The 25,679-nt window shown below is 34.4% G+C and overlaps 1 protein-coding gene and 1 pseudogene across 4 annotated transcripts in view; both read right to left on the bottom strand.

Moving 5' to 3' along the window:
• Positions 1-936: 936 nt before the first annotated feature.
• LOC149776655 (zinc finger MYND domain-containing protein 11-like) overlaps positions 937-25,679 on the bottom strand; it is a 77,617-nt gene continuing 52,874 nt past the window's right edge. For 2 of the 4 annotated variants that reach the window (XM_089941185.1, XM_089941184.1), the window contains exons 13-14: positions 19,874-20,059; positions 937-11,665 (exon numbers count right to left, since the gene is read on the bottom strand). In XM_089941185.1, coding sequence (XP_089797311.1) covers positions 11,543-11,665; positions 19,874-20,059 — 309 coding nt within the window. In that variant the 3' untranslated portion in view covers positions 937-11,542. The remainder of the gene's footprint in view (positions 11,666-19,873; positions 20,060-25,679) is intronic. The other 2 variants (XR_016416086.1, XR_016416087.1) reach the window with 2 other exon arrangements.
• LOC149776656 (uncharacterized) lies at positions 16,146-19,765 on the bottom strand (annotated as a pseudogene).

Genomic DNA, 25,679 nt, shown 5'->3' with positions numbered 1-25,679 from the left:
AAAGATTATTTTGGTTTGCTTTGGTGCTTTAAGGCACAGCAACTCAAGGCTATTAAGTGCCGAGGCAACTGAAGTAATGTGCCTTGTCCAAGGATATACCCTGGTGGCAGACCCAGGCTAGTCCGATAGTAGGGTTTCAGACCTGCACCCTTTCAGTCTCGAGACCTGCAGTCTAATCACTAATCAACAAAGTGAAGTAGGAAATACCCAAGTTTTTGAAAACCATATTCTGTGACAGGAAAATTAACTTGTACTAGATTATACTATACCTGACTATATATATAGATATATAAATGACATGCAACTAAAATGCCCTGACCTTAGCATGACTTAGTTTCATAAGTGTGTTTTGCAAATATAAAAAATGCATGTGCTCATGTTAAATGGTACAACTAAAAAAAAAATACAGTGGCGAGTGTAACCATTTTTGACAGAATTACTCCATTAAATAAGTCAGGATTAGGCAAATTAATAGTGCAGAAATGTAGGGAGTAGACACAGTGGGACTGATCCATTTGGCTTTCCACTTTTCTGTACATTTAATTTTTAAAACTACAAAATATTTTATGCAATTATATAAATATCTTAAGCTACCAATTTATATCATGGCATTATCTACATTAAAACACCAAAATTGTATGATACCCTTATCTTCATTTCTTAACCAGAAACTTGTATCATGCCATTATCTATATTTGTTAAACCACACAAATATATAATGAAACTATCTCTGTTTTTGCAGCAGAATGCAGCTTTAATGACAATTTGTCTTAGGCTTGACTTATTGTGACCTTCTGAGAAAGGTTTCAGAGTAATAATTCTGGATTTAATATTGGCTACTTCACTTTGTTTCCCTTTCCTAAGATTTACCCTGTAAAAAAAGATACTATTTTACCCCTATCCTTTTTGTTACATGAAAAAGAAACAAGATAAAGGTGTGTGTTGAATTTTTATTACCTGAAAATGTACAGAACAGCATGAAGACACAAACAATGAGGCATATAACTTGTGATTGATGGATAAATTAAACCATCCCAACATACATTCAAAGTCGGTCACAAATTAAAGCTAGCAATGATATGAAATTAAATAAATCCAAATGTATTCTAAAACATAAGCATTTTAGATTTAAGTTCTCCATCTCTTTCGAGCAATATGCAATTTCAACTGGATAAAAAATACATAGAAAACACCCTGAAAAAGTTCCAGTCACTCTAGCTGGATTATAAATAAACAAATTTACTGACATCAACTAGTGAAATGATATTTCAGAATGTGCCAATTTTCTTCAACAATGGTGTTTAAAATGAATAAAAATTCACAAAGTTTTTAGTCTTGGTACTTTGATAATGTCATCGTCTCACATGAATAGTGTTACACCGCCAAAAACTTGGACAAGTGATCCATGAATCACTCACATTACTCGCTACATACTGATATACAGCTGTGACCTAAATACACCCCAAAAGTCCCTCAAAGAGGCTGATGCTCTACTATCTTGAAAGAATTTCTTCTTTTAACTGCATAGTTTCCAGTTTGGAGGAATAGCAAAAAAATGATTTTCAAGATGGCTGCCTTGGTGACCATACTACATGGTAGATAAGCACCATTTTCATTTAGAACAAACAAGACCCCATACTAATGTTTGGAGAACAGCCAATCTCAATATAAGGTTCATTCTAAGAAACAATAGGAGCATTTCAAGGTCGCCATACCAGATATTAGTTTGACACAATTTTCATTTAAGTACACAATATACATCTTGTGGTCAAAACCCCATACTGATCTGACTTTCCATTCAGAATAACTAGCAATAACAAGACTTTTAAGGTGGCAGCTGTGGTAGCCATACTGGATGTTGGGTCAGCCCCATTTTTATTCTAGACCAAGTAGACTGCACAAGTCTTCTAATGACTAAACCCACACAGACAACTTTCTGTTCAGAAGGAGTAGTGATAAAAAGTTCAAATGGCTGGTATGGCAGCCACAATAAATGTAAGATTGGCACCATTTCATTTCAAAGGAAATCTTTCAGGAAAAACCAATTGTTGATATGACAATCAATACAGGAGTAACAAGATTTTAAAGACGGCATTGCAACAGCAATCATATCAGATGTCTGAGTGGCACTATTTTAATTTATGTCCAACTGGACATGAGAAGTCGTCTGGTGGAAACCTTATATCTATTACTTTCCATTCTGGAGGAACAGCAATTAATTTGATTTATGAAAGAGTTTCTTTGACAAAAATATTTTATGTCAGATTGGTACCATTTTTACATTTAGGACCAACAAGACACCGCAAGATGTCTCTAGTGAAAACCCCATTCTTCTTGATTAGTGACAAGATTTCCAAGATGGCCACTGTGATGGCCATATTGGATGTTCAAGCACCAGCATTTTCATCTGGGCTAATTAGACCATGGGATTAATGTGTGTGTAAAGTTTCATGGCAATCCTCCAAGTAGTTAGAAGTAGTGACAACAAAACCTGTGCTATCTGACCAATGAGAAATGATGGATGGATAATGGGCAACAGGCTATCCTATAAGATCAACTAGTCTATGACAAGTCAAGCAGACAAGTGGAACAAAAATACTGGAAATTTATTTCTCATTTATTTTCATGGCTATCAATTTTCATGGTTTCATAAAAAAGTGACCTTTTCCTTTGGTACTTAAATTGTAGCAGCCATAAAATACATGAAAATTCATGTAGCATCCCCAACACAATAGTGAAATTGTTACACGCTGGCATCTGTAACACAATTTCTGATTGGTCATAAGTCAAAAAGTTAACAGAAAAATCAACCATACGTTAAAAAACATCTGTGTCATTGTGACATGCATCATGACCTCCTGGTCATGTGGTGCCACACTGAATTACATATTTTCTATTTTTCTATAAAAAGTTCAACAGTTATTTGAAATGGGGACAGTGGTCTTGTGTTTGAGGATGGGAAAGTGTCAGTGATGGTTCAACTGTTACGTAGATCCATTTACTGGTTCCACCAACATAACTAAACTGCATTATCAAACAACAAAGTTTCAATGGGAGAGAAAGAAATGGGGAATTGCAAGTCCTGGCCAGCTGGGTATTAGGTATGATATTTTTAAGACACATTGAATACAAAATCCTTGATAATATGCCAGGATTGAAATTACATATATGAAAAGACCTAGAACTCTGTGTAAAACTTGTAAAAGTTCTATGAAAGAGGACCTGCCTTGCTGAAATATATAAATGTCAGAAAATGTGTACCAACTAAGTGTTAAATCTAGTTTACCTAACGTACTTTGGTCATGATCATAGCGAAATGTATCCAAATAAAGTTTTAGCAGCGGTCTCATAAATGGTGAGAAACTGAACTAAATTTATTGTCAACACTACCAAACGCTGTTGTGGGAAAGAAACGTTTAACTATGGAAAAATAAAATCAATTAAACACATCTGTAGCAACACTACCTCTCTCATTTCTTCACAGAATAATGTCACTTGAAACACATTTCATACAATTTCCAAGCCCTGAAAAGTACACAAATATTAAATACCAAAATAGATGAAAAATGAATGGGAAAACAAAAAGATTCAGAGACAAACAACACATTTAGTATATACACACCTTAAGGGATGAGGGGAGCCCTTTTATTAAATTTTGGATTAAGAATTATTGACCCTTTATACCTTGTGTATTCATTATGGTGTTTCTTCTGTTTAAATTGTTTTTAAAGTATTCAAGAACAGACTGAAAATACTGGCCTTGGTATTTGTGAGTAGCTGATGCCAATAAAGGGCACATACAAAATTTCCAAGCACTCATCCTTGGGATGAGTTGACTGCTAGAGATACTACTCCCTATCATAACTTTACTCAACACAGAACACTTATCCTCTACATTACATATGCTCTTAGTGAAATACCTAAGCACCTATAGTAAACTTGACAACTAATTGGGTACAAACCATGAAAATATTATGTTTAGAGAGAAAACATCAAGTTACAATCCCTTTTGGTTCCGTATATATATATATATATATATATATATATATATATATATATATATATATATATATATATATATATATATATATATATATTACAAGGTGAGATTTGTCACTCAAGAAATTAGTTTCATGCTTAGCCCTTAATTTCTAAGCAATTTTCATACTTACAGTAACACTTCAGTAATCAACAAGTCATCTTATGTGAAGCTATCATTATCAACTTATCACACATCTGTATGAACTAGATATGTGGGAAGTTAAGAGCAACAAAATGTCATTTTTTTAAAGATTTTCATCCAGAGTCAACTTTGCCCCAGGTCAATGCAGCTTTTTTGATATATTGCCAATTCAAAGCAAAAACACCAGCAGATATGCAATTGCTTTTCACATGAAAATATCACTGACTTAAATTTTTTAAAATTCCTTGAGCCTTTGCAATCTTCACCAACTTTGGTAAGATGCAATCAATATCAGTCAATCCTCCATTTCTAGGGAACTATAAATGGGTGGATATCAAATGGAAGATTTCTGATTGGCCAAAAGATCTGGAAGGTTATATGTCATTGCCCAGGTACAATTCTTGTCTGTCTGCTGTTTTCTTGGTAGTACGCGTTTTATAAATAGACTACAAAACACTACATTGTGTGAATGTTGGTACAAATCAACTTAAAACTTGCTTCTTACAAACGAAAGTTAGCAACACTGTTCTTATGCAAAGCAACTGCATAGAGAAATATCAGCTAGTCTTCAATTTGGCATGTAAATATTTCAATAAAGCTGCATAACCTAAATGCCTGTAAACTGTGTCAAGTGTAACACTGTCCAGACAACTATTACAAAATTCTGACAATCTTAACACAGGTTTTTAGGTCATAATGATATATGATAGTTGTTGTTGTTGTTGTAGGGTTTAACGCCATTTTTCAGCACACGATAGGCTATACATGGCAGCCAATATTAATGGTGGAGGAAGAACCCGGGAAAACCCCAGGAAGAACCACTGACTCACGAGAAGCTACTGGCAAGCTTTCTCACATACCCACATTAGCCGAATCCAAGACTCGAACCCATGCAGACAGAGGTGAGATGGCAGTGATCTGTAACGGAGAGCGCTTTAGACCACTCAGCCACCCAGGGCCCAGATATATGATAGCTCTTTATTTATAAACATTCACCACCTTAGAATGATGCCTAAATTACCCAAAAGTAACATGTCAATGTGAATATCATTATGAAATCTACAGCTAGGTGTGAAGCCACAATTTCTGGATTTAGTATATAAACCCTGTATCTCAATACCTACTTCAACATAAGGGGCCATATATTAGAAGAGTTTTTACCCTGGTGTCTTCACTCTGAACAATTTGGACACATTTTAATATGGACACATTTTAATATAAAGTCTGCATTGGGTACTTGTGTACAGAAAGATTAATAACAACTTGAAGGTAATGTATGCAATGGTTGAACTTAAGCATTTGTTAAGGGTAGAAGATGCACAGATTTATTCTGAAGGTGAGAACATGCATCCTTGGCACAGCCAAATTTGACCAGGTCTGGACAAGAAGATGAGTGGTTGTCCCAAAAACTGCAATATTTTGAATATGTTCTGAAATGCCAAATTGTACAGTTTAGTTTCAATCTGTTAGGAACAGTCATCTGTTCCTGACAGGAGACCTAAACTGTGAAATCTTCAGCCTATTCCAACACACCAATACATTCGGCAAAATTAATTCTGAATTTGTATTAGTATGTTTTATTAATCTTAAAAAATAAAACAATTTTTAAAAATGAAAAATTTCCTCTTTTACAGTCACGATTTTGATTAGGGTCATGTAATAACAGAATCTTATTGCTGACTACGGTTGCTGGAGCAAAAAAGGTAAATTAATATGTACAAATTATTTTAAAATGATAATATACAAGGAAAAAATGGAATGGAATGCATTTGCCATTGTCTGGGTACTGTGCAATTGTTATGAAGCCCTCCACCCAAATATCCTTCATCATATCCATAAATATCATTGATAATAACTGATTCTGAACCATTTTCAAATCAGTGAGTACAAAATTAGGCCAACTCATTCAAAATATAATTCGGACAAAATAAATTAATTTATTTTCATGTGTATCAATTTTTACAATCTGAAATAAGAAAAAACTTTTGGATGGTCTTTAATTGATGCAGATGCCTGTGATGAAGGGACTTGTAGTCCCAACAGAAGGGATCATTGTTCATGACTCTACATTTATGGTCTGCAGCAATCATGAGAACCATGAACACTGGTACCCCCAATGAAAGGACACTGGTACCCTTCTAATGAAAGGACATGGTACCCCCTTAATGAAAGGACAATGGTACACCTCTAATGAAAGAACACTGGTACCCAACTAATAAAAGGATACTGGTACCCAACTAATGAAAGGATGCTGGTACCCCTCTAATGAAAGAACACTGTTACCCCCTTAATGAAAGGATACTGGTACCTCACTCATCAAAGGACACTGTAGACCTCCTAATGAAAGGATACTGGTACCCTACTTATGAATGGACACTCTTACCCCCTTAATGAAATGATACTGGTGCTCATAAAAGGACACTGTAGACCTCCTAATGAAAGGATACTGGTATCCTACTTATGAATGGACACTGTTACCCCCTTAATGAAAGGATACTGGTACTCATGAAAGGACACTGTAGACCTTCAAATGAAAGGATACTGGTAATCTACTTGTGAATGGACACTGTTACCCCCTTAATGGAAGGATACTGGTACTCATGAAAGGACACTGTAGACCTCCTAATAAAAGGATACTGGTACCCCTCTAATAAAAGAATACTGTTACCCCCTTAATGAAAGGATACTGGTACCTCACTCATGAATGGACACTGTAGACCGCCTAATGAAAGGATACTGGTACCCTACTTATGAATGGACACTGTTACCCCCTTAATGAAAGGATACTGGTGCTCATAAAAGGACACTGTAGACCTCCAAATGAAAGGACACTGGTACCCTCCTAATGAAATGATACTGGTACCCCGCTAAAGAAAGGACACTAGTACCCCACTAATGAAAGTTAATGAGAACCAAGGATACTGGTACCCCCCAATGAAAGTTGATGAAGAGGTCAAGTATTAATCTATGCACAGATTATGATTCATTTGCAGATAAAACACGAAACTTGTACATAAATGCAACTGGATGAAATGAATGTAATAAATGTACAGCACTGATGCAATTTTAAATACAAGTATAAAATAGATACCAGTACTCCCAAATGTATCATAACATGTTTTGCCAGACAATATGGATTGTCACAGTCAATAAAAGAAACAAAATACACAGAAAATCTGGGAATATGCTTGGAATCGACTTGTAGCCGCCCAAGACTGATGATTGATTATATAGCCATGACTAGATATAAACTTCAATGTGTATCAAATCCAGTAATTACATACCTCTGTCACATCCATTATGTGTGGTTCCTCACTATAGAACTTGTCTGTGGAGCAATAAATATTGTACAGGCAAGGCTGCTTTATACTGGAGTATATTACAAGTATATCTGGAACTGCATTTTTCTGAGATGACTTAAGTGAGGAACCAGTGTAACTTCAAGATGTCAAAATCTCATAACTTTGAAATAAAAGCAATCTTGGCCATTCCAAGCAAATATCCAAATAAAATGGGGAGCTGAGGTCACTCTGCTGAAAGAGAGTTGTCCCTGTGTATCCTTTGAAAGGCACTTAACTCCCTTGACCAATAATGTTACAAAAGTGCTGTTAAAACCAACAAAACCCTACCAAATTAATATATCAAATTTTCTTCATTTTTAAAAAACAAATCATTACAAGTTATCTTACTATTGTATGGATGATCTTTAAAATCATTTTCTTTTATTCCTTTCTTATCTGACAAAACAAAAATTAACAATAAAAATGTATGTTTTACATCATTATATCATTCAATATGTCTTAATACGCTCCTTGTGCTTGGGACAGCCCATCTGTGAGCAGTATTGTGAAAAGTAATATTTACAATTTATAGCAACTTCACTACTGCCAATGCTGATAATATATAGTGTCATGAGTAAAATAGCTATATGACTGGTTATTTAATGGTTATCTTGGGATCTGAATACGTACAAATCACTTTACCTACTTAAGACATAACATAAAATAGATAAGCAAACCTTATGCCATGTGCACATGGATTCAACAGAATGTATTTATGTACAGATCAATGTAATTATCCTCTGAAGAAGGAAAAAAACCCAATTACAGTTCTACAGAAATTTCCTGTGCATAATGATGGGTGAAAAAGACCTCCTGGCTGCCATTTACTTGTACATATATTTCTAATTATGATAATAACAAATACTTCAACAGATGTATGTACAATGTACTTGAAAATAAACAATGACAAAAAAGTCCAATTGTAGTTGTACACACAGCATTTATAAGTCAAAATTTAACAAGATGAAAATTCTAAAACATGCTTTGGTAGTGCGTCAATAATTTTAATTCCCCTACAAATATGTATATCTAATTTTTATCTACATATCACCAAAGATTATTTTACAGGAGTTCATCTAAGGTAAATCAGTTACTGGCTTAACCAGAGATACCACGAACAACATAAGCATTAGGCCACTGCAAGGGTAGGCAACCTATTTTACATAGCGTGCCACTTTTTTCCATATAAATTACAAAATGAATGAGTGTGTGCCACCAGTAACAGAGTAACATTGTTGAAATCGAGATTTTTGGCTGCCCTTCACATGCCACACAAAAGCTCTTGATGTGCCACCTTGCTGCACACATGCCATAGGTTGCCGACCCTTTGGCTACTGTATCAAATACTGACAAGCCAAGGCTCTGCATTCTTTTATCTGAAATCGTGTATACAGGTGACAAACCAAGACTTCTGCATTCTTTTATCAGAAATACAGATGACAACAAAGTAAAATTACTGATCAGATTGTATTTCTCTACCAAGCCTCTGCTGCCAATTTTTCTATGTACACTAAGCATTGCATTATAGACTGCAACTAGTACTATTAGTAATGGATGCATTTCAAAGAGCTCTTGAACTGAGATACCTCAGTTAGGAAAATGGACATCAGGGGACATAACTCTGTACATACTGAAATGGAATGCTAGAAATCTAACTCACTCAAGGTCTAATCAACATAAAGATGCATCATAAATCTGGTTGAACTCCAGCATTCCATAATATATTTTTGCTGCTGAAACCAAGTAGAAAAGGCAATCAGGGGACATAACTCAGTACATTATGACATGAATTTTGGAAATTGTTATCATTCAAAGTGTTGTCAATATCAAGTCCCATACAAATCTTGGTTGGAAATTATCAAACCTTGGTAAAGTTCAGCTGCAAAAACCAATACCAATGTCAGGAGGAGGTAATCCTGTTGAATGCTAGAAATAAACTAAGTCTCACCAATACAAAGTGCCCAAAGTAAATTTGGTTGACTGGCTGAAATCAAACAACCCTTGGTATCATAGTCCAACTAATTGGCAATCATTGGCACAACTTCTGAAACTGAGGTCACAGAATGCTGGAAATCTCATTAATCTAAAGCTGCATAACAAATCTGACTTAAATCCAATAAACTGTGTTAATATTGTGCTGCTGAAACCCAAGTCTGGAGGACAGGCAAACAGGGGGCATAACCCCTGTAACTTATACTGGAGGATGGGTAATCAGGGAAATGCGATGTAAATAATGGCAAGGAATTCTGGCAATCAAAATCTTTCAAGGTCTCGTCAATATAATGCATGCCAAATCTGCAAAAAGTCCAACAATTTCCTGTAAAGTTATCTTACTGAAATGAAATAGTTCATGGACAGACAGACAATCAGATGAACTGATAGATGAACAGACAGGATTATTACAAGACTTCCAACTTCTTCAAGCAAAGCAACCTCAATAAAAACTACCATGTTAAGTTTACATCTCTTTTTGCATCCATATTAATTTATTCACTCAGTCAAACAAATAGGAAGTAAAATTTATTAACTACTAAAAACTAAATCAATCCGATTTTTTTAATGAGTGAGAACCTAATCAAATCACTATCTACTGAAATTGACTTTTATGTATATTTTCATGCAGGTTATTCCATTAACTGTTCATAGGACATAAAATGTCACTTTCAGAGGCAAAATACCATTTTGCATTCCTTCTGAATACCCACAAAAATCTGTGGAATGCTATTTATCACATGACTACTGTCTTATTTATTTTCATAAACCAATACTATTTACATATTATACGTGTACGATAACACCTCCTTACATCACAGATGGCATCACCATGTCTTGTAAAGTGAATGCATAATGCATTCAAATGTACTTAAAGGTCATTTCTCTAAACAGTTCTATGGTTGTATTCAATGTGTTTCTTTCCTGTCAAGAGATAAAAAGAATCTTACATATACAACGGTTTCAAATTTATCAAATTTGAATGATTTCCATCTTCATGTTACAAGTACTTGTACAATTATTTCAATCTTTGGCTCACCAAGACTTGCAAAAGATCGAAATTATTAGACTCATTTGATGCATTTTAACTGAAATAAGCACTCATGTTAGATTATGTGTCTTGCCTGTTCAATTTTAGAATAATTACCTAAAATTGTGACATCGTGGCTTTGCTTATGCAGCATTGGCAAACTAAAAGCTATGTATCCTCATACACGTCAACCATGAAACAACTTGTAATTTAAATCATTGAAAAGAATCATTAATATATACTACGAATTAATCTGCTTGAGTATTCAAACTAAATAATCTACACTGTCATCAACGTCAACAAACTAAAGCCAGTGCTAATCTTGATAAAAGTATTGTTCAAGTCTGCAAGCACTAGATGTGTGATAAACTCTATAATTTAATGAATCAATGCTTTATTATGTATAAGAATTTCGTAATCAATTATGAATCCTATGACTTTGGACCCTGAGAAGGAAAGTAGTAAAAATGAAGCTATTCAAGTGTCAGACTAACTACCATTTCTGTTACAGGACGAAATGGGGTGCAACATTATGGTTTTATGTTCTTTTTTATTTTACATAAACATATTTTATAAAACTGTTGCATGTACAATTTAAAAGGCTTTAATAACTCCTCTGCAGAACTGCTTCAAACGTATAGCACAGAAAATATTTTCTTTTCATTAAACGTTTTCATTGCACTAAAGGAGTCACAATTGTTGACATTTAAATGTGTTCATTTATATAGGCATAATGTCTTTAAGCATGGACAACTGAAAGTGGTAAATTTAACTTCTCTGCATCTGATAAGTCTCTGATTAAGACTTTAAATGGATGAAACCCTCCCCCCCCATCCTTCAGGCATCATCCGATGTTTGGAAAAGTAACATTATGTACAATGAACATCCAGATTTATCTCTCACTGATGCAGATATGGTTCTTTTTCCAGATTATTGCCAGTTATATGATCTAGAACAACAATGAAACATGATAGGCAAAGCATGGTCTACCATGATTTATCTCTTTCTGCGGCAGACACGCTTGTGTTCCTTGTGCCAGTGTTCCTGCTGGCATTTCACACTGCAGTATGATGTGTTCCAGCAGCAGTGATACATAGCCTCCTCTTCACAGTTATAACACTGCAACCAGAAAAATATCAAGTTATAACAATAGAATCTGAGAAATTTAATTAGAGTTATAACAATGAAACCAAAGAAATATAAGAAGAGTTAGAACACTAGAACCAGATAACTGTAATTAGTGTTATAACACTGGAACCAGAAAAATATCAAGTTATAACAATAGAATCTGAGAAATTTAATTAGAGTTATAACAATGAAACCAAAGAAATATAAGAAGAGTTAGAACACTAGAACCAGATAACTGTAATTAGTGTTATAACACTGGAACCAGAAAAATATCAAGTTATAACAATAGAATCTGAGAAATTTAATTAGAGTTATAACAATGAAACCAAAGAAATATAAGAAGAGTTAGAACACTAGAACCAGATAACTGTAATTAGTGTTATAACATTGGAACCAGAGAAAGATACTTATTACACTGGAACAAGAGAATTATAATTTAGAGCAATAACACTGGAACCCAAGATATATAATTAGAGTTATAACAAATATAATTTAGACTTATAACAATGGAGCCAGAGAAATATAATTTTTATAGAGTTATAACATCAGAACCAGAGAATTATAATTAGAGTTATACCACTAAAAGTAGATAAACACAGCTGTAAACACTGAATGCAGAGAATTATAATGAGTTGTAAACACTTCAATCAAATTATTAAACCCATGACTTGTACAATGGTTCTGAAGTTAACGTTAAAAAAGAATAAAATTCCCAATCAGTATTTTGTTTCTGCCATAGGTTATGAAGTATTCTTTTAAAAAGTCAGTGCTTACTGCAGAAAAAAGCTGTCCCGATGTCACTTTTTGCTGATAATGCTGATACCACATATAGCCAATTATTAAAAATGCTGAGACCGATTATTTCAAGAAACCACCTGTTCTACAGTTAGTGAAAGCACTAGCATTTGATTGACATGTAAACCATGCCCTATTTTTGTTATAACTAACAATGCCTAAAATGGGTGTAGATTTATGTTAACAGTTAAAATGTGGTCTCAAACTACCATACAAATGATTACTATTTCCCACATTTTATATACCACTTTATTTCTTATTGTTAACTCATATAAGCAAATAAAACTCTTTACTAAATAACATATTTTTTCCGTATTAGCTTTTTGGGGGCACATATGCTGTTATATGTTTCTTCATTCCTTCTTTTAATTTAATGATGGTAAACAATGCTTATATATATGGTACAGTAATGCCAGGTCAAGTTGACTTGTTTAAGTTTCATTGGTGGGAATGGAGATCATAATTTGCTTGTCGAGAAAAAATCTACAGCATTCAGTGATCATTCCTGGGATTTAGGAAGCAATTCACTATCAAGCAAAGCATGTAAAGCATGGCAAAAATAAATTACTGAACTCCTGGTTGATGGAGATGTACCTTGTGATACTAGCCATAAAGGGGGGGGGGCATTTAATTCCTAAATGCGTGAAATAGAGTCGCATTATATGTCACTTATCTTTCATTGCAAAATATGATCGTAGGGTTTTAGTATTAAAATGTCATTATCTAAATAAAGTTTCTTAAAAAACTATTATTTGGAAAATAACATACATAATATAGATTTGCTTAATAACTGTTATTTCTATTAAAAAAAGAGAGACTGTAGGAAAGTAGATATTTTACATTTGATAATGCATTTATTTCAGGTGACAACAGTTAGACCTATGCACTAACAGTGATGCGCAATGCAAAGACCATGGAAGTAGTGCAAAAGAGTCATGTAATGATTTATTTTGTAATATAATGGCTGTATTGCTTGTTGTCAATAAAGTAATAACTATCACATCTTTTTCAATTTTCATTGCCTATTACATTAATAGTCTTTGAAAAATATTCACTTCTTATTCTGGTGACATTTTTTTTAAAATTGGCAACAAAATATTGAGGTGATTTTTTTTGGTGACAACTTTTTAAAAGCCAAGACCATCCCTGTAATGTGTATGCTGGAAGTTCAACAGCCACACGAGGCCTCATTGGCTGGTTAGCTGCTGTGATTGGGATGAGTGCATGCATGGTATTGATAATCTGTTGTGAGCAGACAATCAGCAGTAGTTTACAGCAGGCATGTTAAAAAGTATTTACTTTTAAGAATATACCGTCTTTCTATTAACCCCAAATCAAATGTTTATTCCTTAATTTCCACTATTTAATTCTGATTTAAAATTCAAGTCACGTCAAGTTGAATGTTATGATTAAATTTATATTTTGGAAATTTGTATACATCGGCACCAATTATTTCTGCTGATACCGATTATACCAATTGTTCCAATAATTGGCCGAATTTGAGTACAGCCAATTAATCGGTACAGCTTTACTGAGAACTCAAATGACACTATGACATCACTGATATAATGTCACATTTTATACAGACATATCATTGTGCTTTAAATTCTGATGGATATTAGATGTAAAATGTTTAAAAAAAGAAGAAATCATATGCAATTTTAAAGAATCTCAGTATAACTCCTGTGAAAGAAAATGACACAGTCAGCAAAATAGTATACAAAACCTTTGGAAATTGTAAACAATTTATAACATGCCACAAATCGGTTGCACAGGCTTGATGTTGCAGAAAACTGATGTGATCTCAATTATTGGTGTACACGTAATACTTAAAAAAGATTCACACACCAACTTACCCTTTGCTTTATGTCTTTTATAACAGGAGTCTATGATCTTTAACCTGTGCATTTTTTATGATTTTTAAATATCATGCAGCTAATTTGTAAGAGAAAATAGTGAATTGGTACTAATTGTCACATTTTATGTGTAACAATCCACACTTGGGGATAAATATTCACCTAATAGTAACTCAATAAAATGCACACTTACCTATACCCGTTTTGGTTGTGATTTGGACTCCTTCGATCTTTAGCAAATCAAAAATCTAAATTTTTACAAAAGTTAAATATCTGAACATTCACAAGTGACTGTCCTCAACAGTTACTATAGATACTGCTCCAAGGAAAATAACTATTACTCAACTTTTACTTGTTTGTGAACAAGACATCCATATTTTCCAAAACTTCCACCATGGTAACCAAGCATTATTTACCAACTGCATCGAAACATTCTCATCTCTTTCTCATGTCAGTTAAATAACTTCCACACTATGAAAGTGACACATGGGTAAATGTAAGGATACTACCCAAATTGGTTAGTTATTGTCAACTACACAATTTGGTTAGTTTTTGGTAACTACCCAAATTGGTTAGCTTTTGTCAACTCCCAAAATTGGTTACTTATTATTGGCAGATTAATATCCAGCTTGGTGTTTGAACAACAGATCATTATAAAATAATATGTGCTGAAGATAATGCTCAATATTTAACCATTAATGACATATCTGCACAAAATTGTTAAGACAGTCATGCCAGCCTTTCGAGATGTATATTTAGGACTCACTAGGTCATAGAAATGCTACAAGTGAAAACCCCATGTTGATACAGCCATCTGTTTGGGAAAATTAGAGATAAAAACAATTTCAAGACAAGACTTTCCATTTAGCAGTGAGAATAAATAGGCAATAAAATGAGCCGTAGTTTTCTGCCAGTGTTTGTAAAGGCAGCACTCACTTTCTTTTCAAGTTGACAATTCATCTGATTGAGCTGCAAATAGAAGTACTTTTCAGTGCCATGCAGAGGTCTCTCTCTTCCAGTAAATAACTGACCTTAATTCCATTGCTTGTTTTCCCATGTAACAACTTTGATTTGAGCCATGAGAGTGGTACAGTGGAAAATACCAGAGGGTGGTTATTTGATCTTGCAGCACAACTGCCATGTGTTCAATTGCAACCTTGAATAGATTTCACAACCTGCATGATCAAAGTGGTACTAACAAAGCTCAAGCTCGGTCCCTAAATATACATCAGCATATAACAGTGAGGCCAAGGAAATAGAGTCAGATGATATTTATGACTAGACCACAACGATTTACCAGATGACGATGGAGAGATTTCAGAACTGAGGATGAATTCTTGGACTTTATAAAGGTGACATTAGGCAGTGACACTGACTTAACTTTGGTATGCATACATTTAATATAGTTTCCCTTTGATCAAGTACCTGGGTAACTGATACTTAGGATCAATGGGTACCCAGAAGAAATTTTCTAAAGTTTTGACAGCTTTAGGGTTGTTACAAGTCCCAGGGGGGTGGGGGGAGAGAGAATCTGTAGCTGGCAATACAAACCTATGACAAGCATGGTTTAAATGTCAACCTATAGCAGGGTTCATACTGGTAAAATATGAGAAAATTCAAGGACTTTTCAAAGACTTTATTTTGATTTTCAAGGAGTCTTACATCTGAACTCACCATAGATATCTACTTTTGGAACAATTTTCAGACTGACTTGAGGCTCATGTAGCTGCATTTTCCTCTCCTAATAAAGTTTGCTAACTTAGGAACGATAAATAAAAAGTAAAACTAACAAAACGTTTATTAACAAGTTCTTCCTCTGTACTTAATTTGTCTTCATCTCCTTGATTTTAGCATCCAGCTTATTGCAAAGACCTTCATAAATTCCAAGTTTCTCCTCAGCTCTTTTTCTATTAGCATTGGCATGTGCAAGAAGTTGCCACTTTAGTTTCTTTTCTGCTTTTGAAGACAGTTCATCTGCTTTCTTCACAAGTATTTCATAATCTAATCTGGATTAAATGTCATCAAGAACATGCTTTCTTTTCCTCTGCCCAGACTCTGATTCTTTTCCCTCTCCTTCTCTAAATAAGTCTTCTGTCTTACTGAAGCTGCTCTTACAAGAATCTGATTGGTGATTGGAACATTCAGTACTCTTCCCACATTTCTAACATGATCACATATGATCCTCTGTGCAAAAACACTCTGCCCCTTCAAATTTTCACATTCTACTTCCTTGTTCACAGAAAAGCCACACTCTACTGTTGCTTGTCCATGGGAGAGGGTCAACAGGATCCTTATTCACAGAAAAGCCATGCTCTACTGTTGCTTGTCCTCGGGAGAGGGTCAACAGGATCCTTGTTCGCAGAAAAGCCACACTCTACTGTTGCTTGTTCATGGGAGAGGGTCAACAAGAGCTTAACAATCTCCAGCAGCTTCCTGTACTTAGCATCTGACATGTGCTCTACTAAAATTTTCTCTCATCTATCTTTGTATAGATCAAAGGATGCAAACTTATCAATACCAATAACTAGTATACTGTCAAGAAAGTCATTATATTGTGGTAGGATGACTTCACCATTAAGCACATTTGGTTGCAATAATCAGCTTCATAAGTTTCTTAAATTTGTCCCTGCTGAGATCTGTATGTCTGGCCATTGTCCTTGGACACAAAGATACCATATTTCTGACTAAAGAATAAGTGATTGGGGATTTCACAGTAATCTTTTTCTACACTTCAATCACAAACGCCATACATACCATTCTGAACTCCATTACTTCCTTTTCACTTATAGTTGCACTTCTACTTAACTTCAGCTAGTAAACCAATGTCCATTTTCTTGTATGTTAAAAGATTGGTCTTCTCTAAATCTATCCCTAGAACCTTTCTGGTGTGGTTGCCTGGTCCAAAACTTCAGGTCTGACAACTTTCTGCATCAAGCATTTGATGACTGTAGTCAAGTCATCCACCATAAAAGGCACCATGGGCTTATGTGTCTGATAGTTAACAAGGAAAGGCTGCAATATGGTTGCAATGAAACAAAAAAAACATTCCAGCTTTGCTCTGATTAGCTTGTCCTTCTATGCTTGACATAATACATCAATGATTTGTTGGTAGGTTTAGGTAACTGTTTTGACTGAACCTTTTCAACTGAATCCCACACCTACAATGAGTGATGGGAAACAGGTATGTTTTCTAACCATCTATGGTCTACAAATTTTAGTGGCATGATTGTATTGCCAGCCAATTTCTGGTAATCTCTCCTGGCAGGTGAAACTTTAAAAAGATAGTACAGACTGTGCAGAAGTAAAGCAATTCCCCATTCTGTAACAAGTGCACCTGCCTTAAATGCATTATGCAAAGTATGCAGTCCACATGAGCCAATATTAATTAAATCATGGCCATAGCCTGTCTTGATCTGGCTTTGGATAATGTCTAAAACTTTCAAATTCACATTGGGCTCAGCCATACTTATCTGCACCATCTTGCAGATATTAAATTGGCTCATTATTTCTTCTCTGAAATGATCAACTATGTCAGCAGCTAAAGCATAGCCTGCAATCAGAGAGGATAAAAACATAAATCTTCACCAATCGCCTGGGTCCATGCTAAGTAATAATTAATGTACAAAGTGTCTATTTATTTTTAGTTCATGCACTTCATTATATATGTATGTATGATTTATGCTCATTTAGTTTATTTTTTTAATCACCTATTTTTAGTAATTCCAAGGAAAATGTGAATGCGATCAATAATTATAAACCTTACAGCTGATGAAAAAAATTAAAAGAAACTATAAACAAAACAAACAAAAAATAATAACAATAATAAACAATATGCTTACATAACAACTGATCCCAAGTATCTGGTCACAACCTGGTTTGCCCACCATCCCAGAATCTGACATGCATGTCCATCTGCTTTTCTTGCATTTTCTTGTTCAAAGATTCATCAAAAAGAATCATAAACATACCATCGACACTTGATATAATTAATTTTTTATGGTTTCACAATTCCAAAAACACAAGATGTTTACCTTTCTGCACATGAAAACTTTGCAGCCAGAGCACTGTCTGGGAACAAAGCATGAAAAACATCAGCAATATGTTCATTTGAATTGTAGGATGCATGTGTGACCATAGTATGCAATGTCCATAAAATTTCTTCAGAACATCGTTCTTGGAAAGGAAGTATTTGTAGATGTTGACTGTGTGCTTGAAGCTGCATCAGATAAGGGTGAGGGTAACATCAATCCCATCAATAATTTATCGGAATGCAACTCTATCTTAAATTGTCAGTGTCTCTGGCACATGTCCTGATTTTGTCTGTTTTTATTCCAAAATAATCCAAACTCATTGCTGACACTGATGCTTCACTCTTCTGGTGTTATGGACCTTTACAGTGTGATTTAAGGGCACTCTCACCCATAGCCCCGATGTCTACAACTTTGCTGCACACATAACACAAAGCTTTATGTCTGTCCTGGGTCTCTTTGACCCACTTATTGCAGCCTTTCCATTCACGAATAAAAACACACTTCCCTGTAGAAACCGAGCTCACAAGGTGCGATGTAAGAAATAGAAAGCCGGTTTACTGCCATTCCCACAATGCTGCTAAATGGAAATCTTGAGTAATCTCCCTTTCCTTATTTACGGACCAAGCCACAGAAAGTAAAAGGCATATAGTCGATCGGACATTTTCTGCAATTTTTCCACCGATCTTCTTTTTAAAATAAAATGCTGGTCTTTTATTTTCTAAAAAATGCAAGCACTTTTTAAGGATTTTTGCTCATTTTTAAGCACATTTTAAGGACTTTTCCCCACCGACATTAAAAATAAGCACTTTTCAAGAGGATTTTCAAAAAATAAGCATATTTCATCTAGCAGCTGAAAATCCAAGAACTTTTCAAATCTGTGCGAACCCTGTATAAAAGTAAATAAACTCACCTCTGTTGAAAAAAGAATGTAGACAAATGGCAGTCTCCCAACTGGAATGCTACTTAACCTACCAGAAAATTTATGTCACATCACAAAGGAATTTCTATCGGAGACCCAGTGTTGAAAAATGTCTGTGTCTAATGATCTACTGATTTGGAAGGAGACTTGCTCTTTGAATTTAATTAACAAAAGAACTACTGTTAAATGTTATTGGTTATAGAACTGCACATTATTAATTCAACTAGTGTCTGGAGTATTTTTTTACATGCAACAATTGAAAGGTGCAGTGTCCATGCCAGAATTAAAAAAATCTTTTTCTTCTTTCTCTAAAAGCTATTTCCATTTTTTTTATAAAACTAAGTCATAAATAGAATCTCAAATGGGTAATTATTTAATATTAAATGTACAAAACTTGTTGAACTTTTTTCCAACTTTTGCTCACCAAAGCTTGTAAATGCTGGAAATTATTCAACTTGTTTAATAAATTCAATATCCAATCAGTACTCATTTGAGGTCCTCTATATCTGTAATGTCCTGCAAAATCTACGCAGCACTTTTGTGTTTTATTCCACGTTTAAATTTGAATTCCTTAATTTTTCTGCATTAAACTACATACCCACTGTTTCTTTTTAGTTGCTGAGATAGCCTCTTTATGCTTTTGTGCTAATTTTTTCATTTCTTCCATGTACTGTTCTTTACACTTCTCCTCAGTCTGTCTACGGACTTTTTCCAGCTCCTGTTGTAGCTTCCCCATGGCTCGCGATACAGCTTGTTGCTTATCTTCTTCAAAGTCCCGTTGAAGCTGCAAAAAGATATGAACTAGTAAAATACAGTTTATGTGAATCTTCATGTGTCTACCCATCACACCCAGGCAGTTAATCCCTTCTATGTTTACCAAATGCTGAAGCATTGTGGTGTAGGGGTAAATATCTAGCAGCCTGCCACTGAAACCGTGGCACATGTTGTACAACCCTGCCACGAATATGTTGGGAGACATCAGACAGATCAACAATGAATGTACGAAGACCAATCATGGAAAGAATAAGACATTTGTAATTCATACTTTTGTGATAAATGAAGAATTATCTTTATGTTATTTACACATTTCGCAAATAAAAATAATTTCAAAAGAGTCTGAAGTAAAAAAAATGTGTTCAGAAAAAGTTTTTTTGCCTGTATTGTATGACATCTATTTACCTGTATTGATGACACTATTTACTTGTATTGCATAACACCTATCTGCTTCCTTTATGCTTGTATTGTATTGCATGACACCTATTTACCTTGATTGCAAATTTCAAAAACATCTATGTGCATTTCAGATTTAATTTTAAAAAAGCAGTACACCGCAATTAACAATATATAAGGAAATTCTGATCAATGAAAGTGTCATGCTGAGTGGAGGCAGTACTTTAATAAATAAATACAAATTAAATAATTTTTTTATCAAATGAAATTTGTGTTCTAGTTACATCTTTTAGTTCCTTTAAAGTGTAATCGTCATAAATGCAATGTGTCCTCTTGTAATTAAACGTAAAATGCATCAACCTACCGTAACAGCTATGTCCGCGAGTGTTTCTCTGAGAACCTAATTAAGTGCCAACCGTGTTTTGATAACTGAATTGCGGAAGTATTTGTTGTATTGTTGCACTGAATTAAAAGCTGGCCTCCTTTGTATTATCATGTTAATTATGTCTTTTGAATAAAAAAAGGTGGTGGAATAAAAGAAAAGTTAAAAGGCACAAAAATCGGACTAACTTAAAATCTAGCGGCCTCGGTCGTATGTCGGGTGAACTCACTTCATTTGATCAATCGAACACTTAATAAATGTTATTGTGCATGTAACAGAAACTACCTTAAATTAACCGATTCTTTCATAACTGTGATCAAAGATAACAAGGCAGCCAAGCGAAATGAATACTTAGTAAAATATCGAGCTTGATTTCACAGGTACGGACCATTGTGGGCAAGAGAGGTTCAGAGATTCTTGTAGTGGCATTTAGAGATATCCTCAGGGATGATAAGAAATTTCATTATTACTTCCACTGAAATCACAACATTAACACTGTACTAACTGAACAATAAAAAAACTGAGTTTCGACGTAGATATCTCACAAAAAAATGTCACGTGTTTTTGAAAAAAATAAATCTTCTTTGGTGGTGTATCAACAGTTAGTCTAGTTCCCAAATTATGGACTACCGATTTGGCAAGATACTATTAAACACCACTAAGGGAACCAGACTCCTCAAAAAAAAACAAAAATCAGTGACATAATACACAGATTTTTCACGTACACATGATAGTTGTTCAAACCAGTTGGAACAATCTTTCATATGTTGGATATTTTGAAGAGGAAACAAAATGTTATTTTAGCAGAATAACAAACTTCATTTGAAAAAGCGTATTATTAAAAATTATTAAAAAAATTAAAATGAGGATTCAGTCATTAAACAGCCCAGTTCCCTAACGCCAGTTTTCCCCCCCCACTATGGTTTTCTTGATGTCAAAGCAATTTTTTTCTCCAATTTTTGGAGGTCCCTCGTTAACTCGCGCCTCGTTTATAGTGTGGTCTATGTTTGTGGACCCCGTTGTGTGCAAGTTATTGACAGAGAGGTGTATGTTTAAATGGAACAGTCCATATAGTTTTACCCTCTGTCACTTTAACGAATTCTATAATTCACTGCACTGTATTTTCAATGGATTTTAAGCTAATAATTAAGTAGCTATATTTCTGAAGCTGAAGCTGCTTGTACCCATTCCTAACTTTTATTTCTTATTTTATTTATTTGCTATTTATTCCTTCTCTTTCCTCTATTCTTGCAGTTTAATTTTAAACTGTTTCACAACAGTGGTGAAAATGAAATAGCAAGCATTCATTTTTACTTGCTAACTCAAGTGTCCTCTACTGTAGTTTTCAAACACCCACTTACAACCCTCTCTTTCTCTCTCTGGCATGCAATTAATACATTTACTTAATTACCATGGTTACCTATTATACAATTAACTACTGTCATGTATATTTATATTGTTTTGTAACTTCTGGTACATGATTTTTGTTTATAACTATAATGTGAACTGAAATCTATTAAGATTATAAGATTACATAGCAATCTATAAATAGATTTTTATGTAAGTGTTGACAATTATTAATAATAATCTTAATAATAAGACTTAAAATGGTGCCTATGGTGTGATTTCTCAGTGACTGATGGGATTTTGATGTTTTGAGAACAATTCTTTAACTTCCCATTGGTTGTTCTAGGTCATGTAACTAGACCCAATTTGATGCAAAATGAGCAGTATATATTGTCACATGCTGGAAGTTGTGGGATACATTTGCAATATATGGTGTATTTAAGGAGAAAATTAAGAAAACAGATTCATTCAGAGCTTTAGAGTCATTCATACTTACTGTGTTCCTGTTGTAATTCTGCAGACGTGTGTTATGTTGCACACAGATATTATTTGAGAGGAAAAACATTTATTTGGAGTGTTCAGTAGAAACAGAAAGTGATCATTTTTTGGAATATAAAATTATTCTGGAACAGTTATAAATTGTTTGAAGGAATTCTGAACAATGATATCTCGACAATGTCAAGGTTCTTGGAGGACCTGAGTAGATTTCTGGTTTTGAAATTAATAAGGAATATTTCATTCATTTAGGACTTTCATAGACCTTTATAAGGAATAGTTTAGATTCACTTCATAAAGTTCCTCTCACATTTTTTATTTATAACTTTGGCAATTAAACTGCTTGTTAAGTTTTATAAAAATTTTGTTTTGTTTCTTTTCTGTTAGTTAAGTTTGTGACCAGTGAGTTGTATCAATATATATATTCATCATATTTATGTAAGTTTAGTTTGGACAGTGTAACCGTTATCATGGATATCTATTATACAATTAACTCTTTACACCCATCACAGTTATAGAAGTTTGGAAAGGGTAACTGTAAGAGTGGGTCAGGAGATTATTACTGCCAACATTATGACTTGATTTGTAAATGATATCCGATTATTGTACCTGCTTCAGTACCAAGAAACATTGTTCCAGACACAAATAAGGGAGGGAAAGAAAGGTATTTTAACAAAAGGGGCACACTGCATAATTAAAGGGGCACTCTTTGTAACAGAGGGCATTTATTTGTGATTAAAAAAAACACCTTATGTAAGCAGTAAAATTTAGCATTTAACTTTTTATGAAGCAGATATAGACAAACACACATTAAGTATATCCAACATTAAATAAACATAATAAATTGAATAAATAAAAAACTGATTTAAGGAGTTTTAGTGTGACAAGAATGGTGCTGAGACATCGGGGGTGGGTGTATAATTCTTAACATCTGCATTTATCCCTGGGCAAAGCTTTAAAAGGATTGTTGCCCTGTCTGGAAAACTTATAAACTGTTGCAGTTGCTCCCATGACTGCTGCAATAAAACAAACAAACTATATATATATATATATATATATATATATATATATATATATATATATATGAGTTCTAACTGCAAAGAATACTTGTAACTTGCCATCAGTCCAGCTAAAGGAAAGTGTGACACACATTTAATCTACTTGAGATTAGCTTATACAAGATACTGGAAGTATTTCCTTTTTAATTTCTTCTTCATTGTGTCCTGTTATCCACCAGTTTTCTAGTGCTTGGCCATCTTTGGCCAGAAATATATCCATATTTCATGTAAATCTAAGATTATGTCATTATGATTCATTAATCTAATACTATTAATTACATGTCTAAATATTCAGGGTACTACTACTGTAATCATTCCATGTGTCTAAATATTCAGGGTACTACTACTGTAATCATTCCATGTGTCTGAATATTCAGGGTACTACTACTGTAATCATTCCATGTGTCTGAATATTCAGGGTACTACTACTGTAATCATTCCATGTGTCTAATATTCAGGTTACTACTACTGTAATCATTCCATGTGTCTCAATATTCAGGGTACTACTACTGTAATCATTCCATGTGTCTCAATATTCAGGGTACTACTACTGTAATCATTCCATGTGTCTCAATATTCAGGGTGCTACTACTGTAATCATTCCATGTGTCTCAATATTCAGGGTACTACTACTGTAATCATTCCATGTGTCTAAATATTCAGGGTACTACTACTGTAATCATTCCATGTGTCTCAATATTCAGGGTACTACTACTGTAATCATTCCATGTGTCTCAATATTCAGGGTACTACTACTGTAATCATTCCATGTGTCTCAATATTCAGGGTACTACTACTGTAATCATTCCATGTGTCTCAATATTCAGGGTACTACTACTGTAATCATTCCATGTGTCTAAATATTCAGGGTACTACTACTGTAATCATTCCATGTGTCTAAATATTCAGGGTACTACTACTGTAATCATTCCATGTGTCTCAAGATTCAGGGTACTACTACTGTAATCATTCCATGTGTCTCAAGATTCAGGGTACTACTACTGTAATCATTCCATGTGTCTCAAGATTCAGGGTACTACTACTGTAATCATTCCATGTGTCGCAAGATTCAGGGTACTACTACTGTAATCATTCCATGTGTCTCAAGATTCAGGGTACTACTACTGTAATCATTCCATGTATCTCAATATTCAGGGTACTACTACTGTAATCATTCCGTGTGTCTAAATATTCAGGGTGCTACTACTGTAATCATTCCATGTGTCTAAATATTCAGGGTACTACTACTGTAATCATTCCATGTGTCTAAATATTCAGGGTACTACTACTGTAATCATTCCATGTGTCTAATATTCAGGGTACTGCAACTGTAATCATTTCATGTGTCTAAATATTCAGGGTACTACTACTGTAATCATTCCATGTGTCTAATATTCAGGGTACTGCAACTGTAATCATTCCATGTGTCTAAATATTCATGGTACTGCAAGTGTAATCATTCCATGTGAGACTGTACTTGAAAGCCAATGCCCAACAAGCCAATATAGTATGAAACAACAATTATGATTGGTTTAATTTATTTACATTTTCCATATTCCTCTACCGCTCCGGTGGCCTAGTGGTTAGAGCGTCCACTTCGGATGCGGGAGGTCGTGGGTTTCAATCCCCGACCGAGTCAAACCAAAGACTTACAAAAATGGTACTAACAGCTGCCTCGCTTGGCACTCAGCATTAAGAGGTTAGTGTTAGGATTGGTTGGCCTGGTGTCAGAATAATGTGACTGGGTGCGACGTCATGCTACATGTCTGCGGCATGATGCCCCAGTGCTAGACATCACTATAAACTGCCACATTGCAGACATCGTAGTGATATGACTGAAAACGTGTTAAAGCTACGTTAAAAATCCAAATCACAACACACATCCATATTCCTTCAACAAGTTAGCTGACAGAATAACTATGACAGGTTTAACAGCAAGTGTCCATTTCTTT

The sequence above is a fragment of the Sinohyriopsis cumingii genome, chromosome 18, assembly GCF_028554795.1.
Source record: "Sinohyriopsis cumingii isolate HCF-2022 chromosome 18, ASM2855479v2, whole genome shotgun sequence".
Taxonomy (NCBI): Eukaryota; Metazoa; Mollusca; class Bivalvia; order Unionida; family Unionidae; genus Sinohyriopsis; species Sinohyriopsis cumingii.
This window is presented reverse-complemented; position numbering and strand designations above follow the sequence as displayed.